Raw genomic sequence first — 12,507 nt, 5'->3', positions numbered from 1 at the left:
CACGAAATCATTTGACAAAAATTTCATTAAAGTTTTCCTAAAGATGACTGGTAGACAGATTATGTTCATGGATTTAATCCAAATTTTCAGAAGTCATAGAAGAATTAGTAATTATAGAGGTTTAGTAGCTGTATATTTGTTGACCACTGAAAGGTAACTATTCATAAATTTCCACATAAAACAGCTATACTGGCATCTTACGAAAAGATTCTGGAATCCTACATCACTACGAGATATTTGGAGACAGAAGGCTCTTACCTTGCAGAAATGTGTTCTTTCAGCTGCAGAATGCTTGCCACATTTATCAGGAGGTATTGTGCTTCATTCACGAGAGAGAGTGAGATGTTTTTAGCAGATGACGGACCTAAAAAAATCAATCCAACATTCTAAAATGACCATTAAAATTAGTAATTTCACCTCATCTTTCCTTTGACCTTACTTATTCTCATTAAAAATTTATTCATTGGTTCCAGATACTAAGGAAATACTCCAAGAATCTCCTCAAACCTGTAAATGATAATGATGCAACGTATTTAGAAACTGACACAGAGCTGAGATTTTACCAAATTTGTAAAACAACTTACAAGAGCAATACCTACGTATTTTCAATGCTCTTTCATTTCAATCATCTTTCAATTATTTTTATAACGAAATTTAGTCTCTCCAAAAATTACTTGATTCTTAGATTTTTAATGATCACTTTTCAAAATGATCATTGAGTTTCCAGGCAAAATCATGGTCATGATGATTACCACCCGACACTGCCCCCAGACTGGTGTATCTGTACATTTTCACCAAATTTAAGAAGTAGAAGGGCAGCAAAAAGTCAGTTTTGGTATAAATGTACCTACTAGATCAATAGTGGATGACTCTTTCAGCCTTTATCAAGGTAGTTATATACTCAGTAGGAAGTCCATGAGCCTGATGTTTGCATGAGGAATCACAAATATTTTTAAGAATGACAACATACCTTTTGTATTTTTCTGATGTGACTTGCTTTTCATGTCTGAACTTTGTCTTATCAAGCGACATGGACGACCAAGAAACATAGAGAACCAGCCAGCAATTCTTTCTCCACAGTCATATGTTTTTACCCTATCATAAGAAAAGGGGAACTTCAAATTGGATTGCCCAAACATTAATTTGTAAAACAGAAGGCAAATTGCAAAGATGTCTGTTCTGCTTCTTTCAATACAAAATACAGAATCCATATGGTTTGATGAGTGTCTGATGTGAAGTTACTCTTGAAGTTAACATTCACGAGATCTAATTTAGTTTTATACAGAAAATTACTATGGAATAAAGGATTAAATAATGATAAAGTTCAAGACCCTGACTCTGAAGTACAGGAAGTGGTAGCCCATATAACAACATTACAATACAGTACTATGAAAAAGTCACATTCTAGTCTGTGCTTTTTACTAAAACAGAGAGGAGTGATCTGAGGTGAATTTAAGATTGTCCCTCTGTATGTAATTTTTAATGATCACATCAGGTACAATGATGTCACTTCCCTAATTTAATTCATGCCAGTACAGACATTCCACTCTAAAACATGGCTCCACTTACAGAGCCCATGTATTTCTCTGTCTAAAGATGATTTACATTACTTGTAAAATGTTTAGTGAGTTATGCAAGCTAGCAACGGAATTGCCTTCTTCATCTGGATGCAAGTTTTCCTAGAGGGATTTTGAGATCATCTCTCTCAGTCCAAGGAGGCCACGGATCAGACATTGGGAAGTGATCCTATTTGACATTAGATTCCTCAGCCCTGAGTAAACTTACTGTCAATCTTCCAAAATCCAGGCATCTAGTTTAAGTCAGTTGTCTGGGTTCCTCCCACAGATAATGGAAAGAAGTAAGTAGTTCCCATCTATATTAGATCTCAGGATGGGATGACTCTCACTGTGGGAGTGTTCAACTCTCTCTACTGACTACAAAAGGAGGTTTGACTGATACTGAACTTTAAAATTGCATAAGCAGGTAAGAGGAATGCAAATTCTAATGCTGATCTAGGGAGGAAGCTTGTAGCAAGGAAAGAGAAGTAGCTGTTGTCCTATGCTCACCTTGTTGTCCTATCCAGCCAAAGAAGTTAATCTGCATGGAGAGCATCTGCTCTGTGAAACAAGTAAACAGCTACTCACAGCAAAAGATGCTAAGCCCAGGATTGAGAGAGGAAGTAGCTTGGCTTTACAAAATGCTTTGTAGGGTTCAACTGAATTACACTGGTAGAAAGCCAGCACAAGTGAAATCAAAGAGATTTTATAATCCTGCAGGGATCGGGTATCTCTTCAGAACTTGTTCTGAATTTTGAATTATGGTGTAGCTTTGCATTCCTCTCCCCACTCTGAGACTGGACAGATGTCAACCACAGCTGCATCTAGCCAGTGATGTCCTATAATGGAAATGGTCCTCTGATACTATGACATATAGATAGGGACTGTGTCAAGAAAGAGGCCAAAAGGTGAATGTTCATATGAGATTTCACAGTCTGAATTGAGTGGTTCTTGTGCCTTTGCCGGTCACTGTGCTAGGGAGAAGGCTGCTAACGAGAAGACATGAATGTTCCATGGTAACAGTACAAGTGGAAAAAAATCCCCAAATATTTTTTCCCACCCTAAAAGAGGTGCTAGAGGTGTTTAAAATATCTCCTGAGCCAATTACCCCTAGTTGAGGATTAATAGTGTATAAATCAGGAACATAATTTTGCCCTCCATTTGTATGCTTACTATTTTGAGTCACTGCAGCTGAGTTAGACACACCATTCTTGGTTTTTCATCAAATGTCATTGTGTAATTTCTGTATCCCAAGACTCCTGTGTTTTCAAATTGCTTTCCCTTATTGTCAGACCATTTTTTGAACATGTACCATCATCTCTTCAAGGTCTTAGTCAAAGTCATTCTGTTGTAGCTCAATTCTACTTGTTTTCTGCTTGTGTTTATTTTGCAGAGTATAACTTTACATCTGTCAGCATTACATTTCATTTGGCACATGTCAGGCAATTTATAAAGGAGGGCCTATTTCTCTCAGATTTTACTTGCTCTTTGCCTTGAGTTCCCCACTCATCTTTCTATTATGTCATTTAGTTTCACTGTGTTACAACTGATCCCTCTAGCAGGGTAATTTACAGAACAAGAAACAAGGACAGATGAAGTCTGAATATTGATCCCAAGGGATATAACACACAACGGATTCAGTTCACCTTGTTCTTAACTACACCTTTGTCTTCTTCTACTGCTCATACCCTTCCCTATGTCTTTGATATTGCAGCTTGTCAGAGAGGGCTGTGTAACTATTTCAGTAGAGCAGTAACCTTGAGCATTTAGGGTCTTCTGCAGCATCAATAACCTTAAAAACACTAGCTTCTACTTGCATCTGTCCACTGTTAGATATTATACCAGAAAGCCATGTCCCTCTGATGTATCACCTGCTGATGGACAGCCCCTGCTGAGACTAACACTGATGAACTGCTTCAGAAGGGAAATTTGGGCTCATTAAACTTTAGTGGCTGCTGTAAAATTAAACTTCCTCACATGACTGCTTGCAGATTCTACATCACGTATTTTTCTCGGGTATCTCAATCTAAACTCAGAGTAAGCTTACAGGACCAGATGACATCATAGTGTCAGAGTGCAGAATTAATAACTGGAAAATGCCCTCACTAGGGGTTTCTTTTGAACAGAAGCCTTTTAACAAAGACTTTTAGTCCCACTACTCACCTCAGACACTTTGCAGAAAAGATCCCAGATCACAAATCACCTCTTGTCCTACTGCAAAGCACTGCTTTTCTCATTTTTTTTTGGCCCTGGAGGCTCCCCTGCTGAAACACTGGAACCTGGCATCAAGTGCTGTTGGATCTCTGAGGAGTTTCAGAGCCTCACCAATGTTGTCCACTCATTCTCCCTTACTTCCCGTTTATTTATTTGCTAATCACAGTCCAGTCTCTGCAATTTGCCTTGCATATCCACTTTCTTTATCACTCTGTCCTTTTCTTCCTCTTCAGAACTCTAAGCAGTTTTCCATGAAAATTTCCAATTTGATACAATAAAAATGACACAGTCAGTTACATGAAATAGAAGCTACAATAAATAGTATGGCAGTAAATTTTATACACAAAAAGAGAGAGAGAACCTAGGCTATTTTACAGCCGGTAATAGATGGGCTTACCATGGGGAGGCTGGGGACGAGTCAACACTAAGGGAAGTGAGACAGATGGTTAAAACAAATGACTCTTGGGTGAATTCCACTACCTGAGAAAAATACATTTCTGAGAAAAAGATTCTCTTTATCATCTGAATAGTTAGTAGAAAAGAAGGAGAAGATAATTTTCTGCATGGCTCCATGGGGAAAATACCAGGTCTTCTGGTGGTTTGTTTATGTGTTGCTCTCAGAGAAGCAAATGTAGAGGGTTAGAAAGAATTAGTATATCTTGGTTAAAGGAAGACATAAATCTTTAAGTGGCTCTTTAAGTGGCTGTTTTAGTTTGAGTTACCAAGAGGCTCGTTGAAAAGAAACATAGTAGATAATGCAAATGTACTTTAGGAGGGCACTTGATACACTGCCACTCAGAAAACCTAATGAGACTGGGGGAAGTTCTTACAAAACGTGATGGATAAACACTTAAGTTCACTGGTAGGAAATAAATTTATTCATAATGTTATATTTCAGTGCAGTGGTATGTCTCTTGAATAGAATTAATGTTATCTAACATACAAATCTGCAATCATCCCAGGATTGTTAAGGGAACACTGATGAATATGGGTGGTCAAAAAAAATTAAAAAGGGTTGTAAATATGGAAAGTTGTTTATAACTTCAGAAGGTTCTAGCAATTCTGAATCCATGTAGCATGAAATGGGCAAAGTTGCCAACATCGTTAGTATTGAATGAGGGAACTGAATTCAAGTCCTGCTGAGGCCCTCAATTGGCATTTGGAAGTAACTGGGGACACCTCCTTTTCTCATGCTTGGAGCAAGTGAAAAAAAAAAGATTTCCCTCATTCAAGTGAGTACTAAGTCAGTTTATTGTACCATCCTTCCTCCCCTTTTCCATTTTTAATATTTTTCACTGTTTTCTATCAGACATGCTGGGCATGTCAAATTACCTGTTTAAATGTCTTCTCATAGTCCACTAAGACATTCATTGCTTTCCACTTCCCTGCCTCTTTTTTAAGGACTTCTGCCTCTGTGTATTCATCTGCTCATATCCTGAGTGTCACTACAGTGATTTTCAGCTTCAATACCTCTCTGTTCTCACTCACCTGTGTGAACAGACTTTACTCTCACAAACCACAGCCTCTTTTTCAGTGTTGTCTTCTAGTGAGACAGATACTGGGTCCATGCCTAGATGGGCAGAGAACAAATCATATTTAAATAAAACTTTTATGAAAACTTGTAGGGTCATGAAAAAGTTCTTATTTTTGTCCCTGCTCACAATCACAGAAGCCTCACAAACAGCAATTCAAAAAAATTTTTTTTTTTTTTTTTTCCCAGAATGATATTCTCTGCCTGCAGGTGGCTCCAAATGATAAAGCAAATTGTAAAGGCTGCAGATGACCTTGGTACTCAAAGCATATTAAGGAATATACAATTTCAGCTTTGAGTAAATTCATTCTCTGTTTATCTCTGGCAACAAAACTGGCACAGAATTACTACTTCAGCTACAGATTCTGTTGAAAGGATGAGTTTTCATTGTTTTGGACCCTCTAGCAAGTCAGGAGATTACATTAAACACTGATGGGTTGGGTTTTTTGGAGTAGTGGGATTGAGTGATCTGAAAGATGAAAGATGGAGGAAGGGGGAAGAGAAAAAAGCACCACTGTCTGTTCAAGGAAAGAAATATAACGTGCCATAAAACTACAGTAATTTAAAAACAAAATGTATGGAAACTGCTAATGAGAGAATTATTCCAACCTATTTATCTCCAAGTTTAAACCAGCTGAGAAATCCCTAGTAATGGTCTACATTAACAACTTCTTCCATATTTTTCTTATCTTGAGCAAAATGAGCCAAAGAGATGGAAAGGGTACTGTAGAAGCAAAAAGAAAAACTGCACTATTTTTCTCTGTGTTAATTGAAAACAATAATCTTAAATAAAGAACAAAGGTTTCTGTGTGGCTGCAATGGATCCAGCTTTTCCATTACACTGCAACATATACCAGCAAAGACTCTGACCCAGCATTTCCCAGCATTATAACAGCACATTCTGATTTTACTTACTTCTTCCTGTTTACACTATTGTAAAACAAATAAGAATCAAGCCCTACCAGTTCTGCGATTTTGTGAAATCAAGTTGTTTTATTTTCTTCTGAAGAGTAATGAAATATAGTTCAGATTCACTATAACACAATTATCAGCTCTGTACCATGCATGTTTTGCAAAAGAGAAAGCAGTCTACTTCTTTAGTTAATGATGTTAGTATACTTCATAAGTGAAGACAGAGGGGGAAAAGTTAGGTTCACTCTAGAAAATAATACATGTAATAAATGCTTTGAACTAGCCTGCAACAACCTGAAAAAGATGCCAATGTTATTATTTTATTGACTAGAATTAATGCTCTTGGACTTTGAAACAATTAAACATTAGTATTCCTTTCAAATGATTCTAATCCCATTCAAAGTGGAAAAGATGAGTTTGAAAGGTTCCATCCTGTATGCACCCTTAGCTGTTATATCTTTTAAAAGTAGTTTCTAAGAAAGGCATACTCACAAAATTTCTTAAAATAGAATTTCAGGGCCTTAAAAAGACTTGTTTTCATACACCAGCAAGTGTGTTACATTTTTATTGAACAGTACACATTTTACAGTGATGTTTAGGTCAGTTAAACATTGTTAATTACAATTTTATTCTATCTTAAGGCAAAAAAAATAAAGTAGAATATTGCCAGTTAGTAAAATGTAAAAGCTGTCATTCTCCATGGTCATTTGCTTGATAATAAAATTCACAGATGTGCTCACAGTATTAATACAAAAAATATTCTTATCTTTATAGCTCCTATTTTCAGCCAATGAGAAAAATTAGAAGTGTGTTATTTCAATAGACTGAAATATAAACTGTTCATGTATATTCTTTCATCAGTGTATGCACTCAATTCCCATTGTTTTTATTGGCAGTAACACACGACTATTTGAAGGCAGAATAAACTCCACAAAGTGTAATTAGTTGCTCAGTTTTACTAGCATCTTTCTACTTCAATATTGTAAAGGACCTCCTCAACACACAATTTCTCCCACTATGCAGTGGCAAACTAAGGCCCAACATGCCAGAGTAATGCTGATTGTCAGCTAAAATGGAAAGAGAGAAATTAGTCTTTTACAGTAATGCATTCTCAGTCAAATTCTGTTTGGCTGACTTTTGTGTAGGTCTAGAACAAACCCAGTGTAATTTGTGCCCCCATGTATTTGATGGAGCAGGACAAGAAGATTTCCCTTGATTTCCACTCAAGTAATACGACTTCTGGAAATAAAGGCACTTTCCTGGCCACCTTTAAGTTGCTAGGAGCTAACCACTAACAACTTCAGCTGAGATACAAGAAGTTGTTTTTCTCCACGGGGGCTGACTTAGAATTAGGTACACTGATTTTCTCTAAGTGGGTTCTGTCAGAGCAAGGGTTTGTTACACTCTTCACATAAAAAAATAGGAAATGCCTGTTAAGAACCACATAACCTAAGAAAATAAGTCTGACAAAATTAACAAATACAGTTTCTCTGCTGAAGAAAAGTACAGCCAGTGAGAGACCAGGCACAAGCCCTTTCCCTCTCTCTGCTCTCACCCCCTTCCCAGGGATCAGGGAGTTCCCCAGCTGCCATGCGAGCCAAGTAGTTTTGCAGGCATGCCAGGGAAAGATCCTAAGCCTCCAGGCAGTTTTGGCCTTGTGTAGAGCCTCACTCTGCTGTTCTTGCTACTCACAGTGGTGGCAGGATTGTACAGCTGGGCCAGTTAGACAGCCAGTCTGCTCATCCAAGTCTCATTGTCAGATGGGCTACATCGATGCCCAACACGCAAGGGTTAAAGAAAGAACCTGAAATGGTGTCTCAGCACATAGAGGATTCAGCAAAAGGTATTAAAGTAGTTACTGTCACACTAAATCATGCTGACAATTTTATTTTCTATAGAAGACAGAGAATATTAAACCATATTGAAATAAAATAGCCATAAACAAATTTTCCACTAATTAAAAGTTCTAGAGGAAGAGGAAAGCATGTGCCTGGAGGGGGAGAGAGAACAGACTCATTATGTTTTAAAAGTGGCACAGATAAAGTCTTCACCGTAATTTAACAGTGTAACAGCAAAATGTGTTTAAAAAAGGCCCTGGCTACGTGGGATTTGCCCCACTCGTCTTTAGGCACTTACCAGAGGCACCTATTCCAGCAGCACGGTTGCCTAAGGCTCTCACTGTTGGAGAGAGACACCTCCAGACAGCAAAGCACGCTCTAGATGGAGATCTGTGCCAGAGCCTGCTCGCACAATGAGAAAAGCGCAGATGACAGCAGTGAAACTGGCAGAGAAAACAGAGTCATTACAGCCTCCTTGCAGAGGAGCAGGAGGGAGGCAGCTGGCTTGGCTACAGTTGTCACCCAGTCAGCTGGGAGCCTCTGGGTTTTCACATTCGCTGGAGTAAGGGGATTCAGTAAATGAGAAGAACAGAGAAACTCTGCATGGGGGCTGTGAGGGCAGGGGGAGGAGAGATGGAGGAAACAAAACTCATCTTGGAAAGATGCATGCCGCTGTAGCTGAGGAAAGGCAGTTTGGGTGGGAGGCATTCCAATGGAGAAATAACTCACAAAGCAGCCAATCTGGAAGAGACTGGAGGTGGCTGTTAGTCAGCAGGCTAAGTGCTACAAATCTGAACCAATATTAGCCACTGACACAGGCCAGTGAAGGCTCTGAGCTGCAAAACACCCAGGCTGGCTCAACCGAGTTCTACTGTTCCCCGCCACATGGATCACTGCTCCAGCTTCACATGCAGTATTCAGCCTCAGGTCCTAAATTAGCAACAGACTACTGACAGGCTGATGACAGTGGTGACAAAAGCAGTAGTGATTAACATGTGATTTTCAAGGAAAGAGTCAACTTATTAAATTAAACTTGTCTGTCATTAAATGATTTTAAGTGGTAGATATGACACTGACACACGTATGTGAAGGGATAAAATAAAAAAATTAAAAATTTAACAGTGACAAACGAATCATACATTTAGACTGCTGGAAAGAGGAAAGAAAACAAAATAAATATTGGAACAACTTCCTGCAGATTTATCTGCTCAGTCTTACCCTGCTGGTTTGTATGTGCTCCCATCAATGTGCTATCTTAGGAGCAGTAAGCTCTGGAATAGACTCCCCAAGGAAAAGAGAGCCATTATCTCACTGTCAAGCATTATAAAAAATGCTGCAGATTGCAAGAACACCATGAGAGTAAAAACCTGCAGGACTATTATAAAAGAGGTCCCAGACCACCTCATGGGCTAGGATTTTGGTATCTAGCATCATTATACAAAAAATAAAATTACTCCACTCTTACACACTGGATGCACCTAAGCAGGCTATAAATAAATGTCAAGGACATTCTTGTTAGATCACACTGGAGATCTGACCAATTACTTTTGGCTGGAAGAATAATCCATAGACTTGGACAATCAATTCTGCGTCGAAATGGTTCTCACTTTCATCAAAAGGAAGGTGACTGACAGTGAAAACTCCCAAAACGACACAAAGTAAAATGTTTGATTTAAAGGAGAATTTCACCCTGGCCCTAACTGTGGCAAGACATTGCAAATCTCAGTGAGAAATGGGTGCCTTGACTGTCATTTTTGTCTGAGAAAACTTCTTTCTTACTCTGAAGTATGTCAGTACAGGTGTTATTGACAGGTGAACATACTAATGGATATGCACTTGTCTGAATAAGCACTAGCAAGGAAAAAATGAAGGACAGACTTGAAAGAGTAGAATGAAGCAATCAAAAGGCCTAACAGAGATGAACTTCTGAAAACGTGAAGGACAAATGGAGAAAGTTTTGATAAGACATCACACTGTGTCTGCAAAAAGAAGTATGTGTAGAAAGGGAGATGGTAGGGAACTGATTTCTAGAAATAACTCATTCTTAATCACTTGATAATTTAAAAGTTATAGGACAAGGCTGTCTGTGCAGCTGTACTACAGAAATTTGAGGTGCAAGGTGCTCCACACAGAATTGAAATTATTACTGATAACTTTTCAAAGAAATATTATAGAGGGAAGAGTAGAAAGCAGCAGTGTGTGTGCCAGTGAGCAAGTCTGGAATCCCTAAGAAGAGAGTAGATTGTGTTTGGGATCAGAAGCACACAAAAAACCCACATGATTAGTGGAAGTATCAAAATGTACATTTGAGAAACCTTTTTCAGACAAAGGGAACCAACTGGTCAGATTTAATTCTACAGAGAGTTCTCAGACAGTTAAAAAGGACAACAACTGTGAGGTACAAACAGAAAGGAGACTGTAGCTACAGATCCACTCGTGGATTTCTAATAAAGGCTGAAAAATCTTAAGATAGGTTCCCTTGTTTTGCTCTAGCTGCTGAAAATGTGGGTACATATATATTATTAATGGTTAAGATATACGCGCTGAGTAAATGTTAGACCCCAGGGAAATGATGAACACCATCCAGACACATGCAAACTCAGCATTAATAATGACTTTTGTGGACTACAAACCTGCTCCAGTGTTCAGTGCCAATGGCACTGCTAGCAAAATAAATAATTTTCACCCCCAAGCAGCAAAGGGCTTTTTGAAACACTTTACGTAGGTTTTGTTTTGTTTTGTTTTTTTTTTCCCTCAGAAGGGAATAAAAAGGGTTTAGATAAATCCCAAGAAGCTCAAAAATCATGAAATATTTGCCTACTAGTGCAAGTATTTAACTGATCTAAATAATGTCTGGTCCTTATTTTAATTCATACTAACTTCTGCTGGACTCTACCCATCTAAACTCACAGATGGAAGGAGGAAGAGAGATACAAAATGGGAAAGTCTTTGGTCAGGGTGTTTAATGTCGGACTTCTGTTCTATTCCTTTACCTTTGCAGCAATAATAGTCCCTTCAGGCTTTGGGACTTCACGATGTGAAGAGATCGTGAGAGATGTGGAGAGATTTACTAGTCAGTAAATTTTCACATCTATCTGTTCCTTTCTCTGTCCTGGAGCCTCCACGTTATGATTGCACACAGGGAATCACTGTCTACTCTCTGCCACCCCCACAACAATTTAGTAACTCCCCTAGGGCTGTATGTTACAGCTTGGGCTTTTATTGCCCACAGCTGGCACAGAACTTGTCCCTGAAGTCAGTAAGCATGCACAGCATTCAGCAGTTTGGTGGGTGCATGCCAATAAAGAAGGGAAGAAGAGAATATTGTTTACTAACCTTCTGCCTGAATAACCATAATTTTTTGCTTCAGATCAATCGAGGGATTTATAAGACACAATCTTGGCTCCTGCTTCTGAGTCATACAGACTCCATTCTGGTTTACAACCATCCAGTTTCGGTCGTACAACAAACCCTGATTTCCTACTGGCCATTCTGTAACCTGGGAAAGCATCAAGAAGGGATACAAATGTTTAGAAAATGTTGGTTTAGAAAATATTGGCTATATGAATAGATTCATGCTGAAAAGAAAAGAAAAGGAAAAGATTCCTTTAATGAAACTCTTTGCAATTAGGAAAGTTTGATCAAGCCAATGTCGGCCTTTTATAAGAGAAACCTTAATTGCAAATCAAAGATAAAGATATGACTGCACAAAGCTGACAAAACAAAATCAAATCACTCTCATTTGTTACATATTATCATACACTTTGATTTAACAGAGCTAAAAGAATAAACAATCTCCAAAACACACTGAAAACTGTTTTGAGTTTTATACTCATCCATTTTTAGGACCTCTTCCCCCAACGATTTTCATTTAACTTAAAAAGCACAGACATTTCATAGGAGTTTTATAAACTAAGGCAAAACCAAACAAATAGAAAGCAAGAAAAATGTGTAATTCAAAATTCTAAAAAATCTTGTTTTTCATAAAATGGGAACCACTTATCAACGGATCCATTTGAGAAAACCTCCACCACTGAAGCTTCTGGTTTGGCTGGGAATAGTTTCTCCAGATCCTCTTATAACAAAACACATTGACTTCTTTGTTATCTGTCCTTCCATCACTTCTATAACACTTTACATCCAATAGCCCATACAAGCATATTGTCCTTGCTTTCACGTACATTTGTCTAGTGAAAAGGACATCTGTTTCTGATGCTACACAGATGGTAATCTTGAAATCCAAAAAGACAGCAATTTTATTAATGCCTTTGGGTGATAATAATATCTGCTTTCTCCTCCAGAATGTTAAACTATTAATACCATTCTTTTAACATAAAGCTGGCCACTTAGACATATTCTTCAGCTCACGTATGCTTTCTAGTCATATTGAATATGGAGAAAAGTGAACTTGGTTGAATTCTTGTAGAAAAGCTTAGCTCCCATGAATTAGCTGACA

The 12,507-nt window shown here is 38.2% G+C and overlaps 1 protein-coding gene across 1 annotated transcript in view; it reads right to left on the bottom strand.

The window, feature by feature from the left end:
* Positions 1 to 12,507, bottom strand: part of MOCOS (molybdenum cofactor sulfurase) — a 210,725-nt gene that overhangs the window by 16,656 nt on the left and 181,562 nt on the right. Inside the window, 4 exon segments of the mRNA XM_032682306.1 lie at positions 259 to 364; positions 971 to 1,095; positions 5,259 to 5,340; positions 11,388 to 11,550. Of these exon segments, the coding sequence (XP_032538197.1) occupies positions 259 to 364; positions 971 to 1,095; positions 5,259 to 5,340; positions 11,388 to 11,550 (476 nt within the window).

This window comes from Chiroxiphia lanceolata, chromosome 1, assembly GCF_009829145.1.
Source record: "Chiroxiphia lanceolata isolate bChiLan1 chromosome 1, bChiLan1.pri, whole genome shotgun sequence".
Classification (NCBI taxonomy): domain Eukaryota; kingdom Metazoa; phylum Chordata; class Aves; order Passeriformes; family Pipridae; genus Chiroxiphia; species Chiroxiphia lanceolata.
Note: the sequence above shows the minus strand (reverse complement) of the source record. Positions and strands in the feature narration are given on the sequence as shown.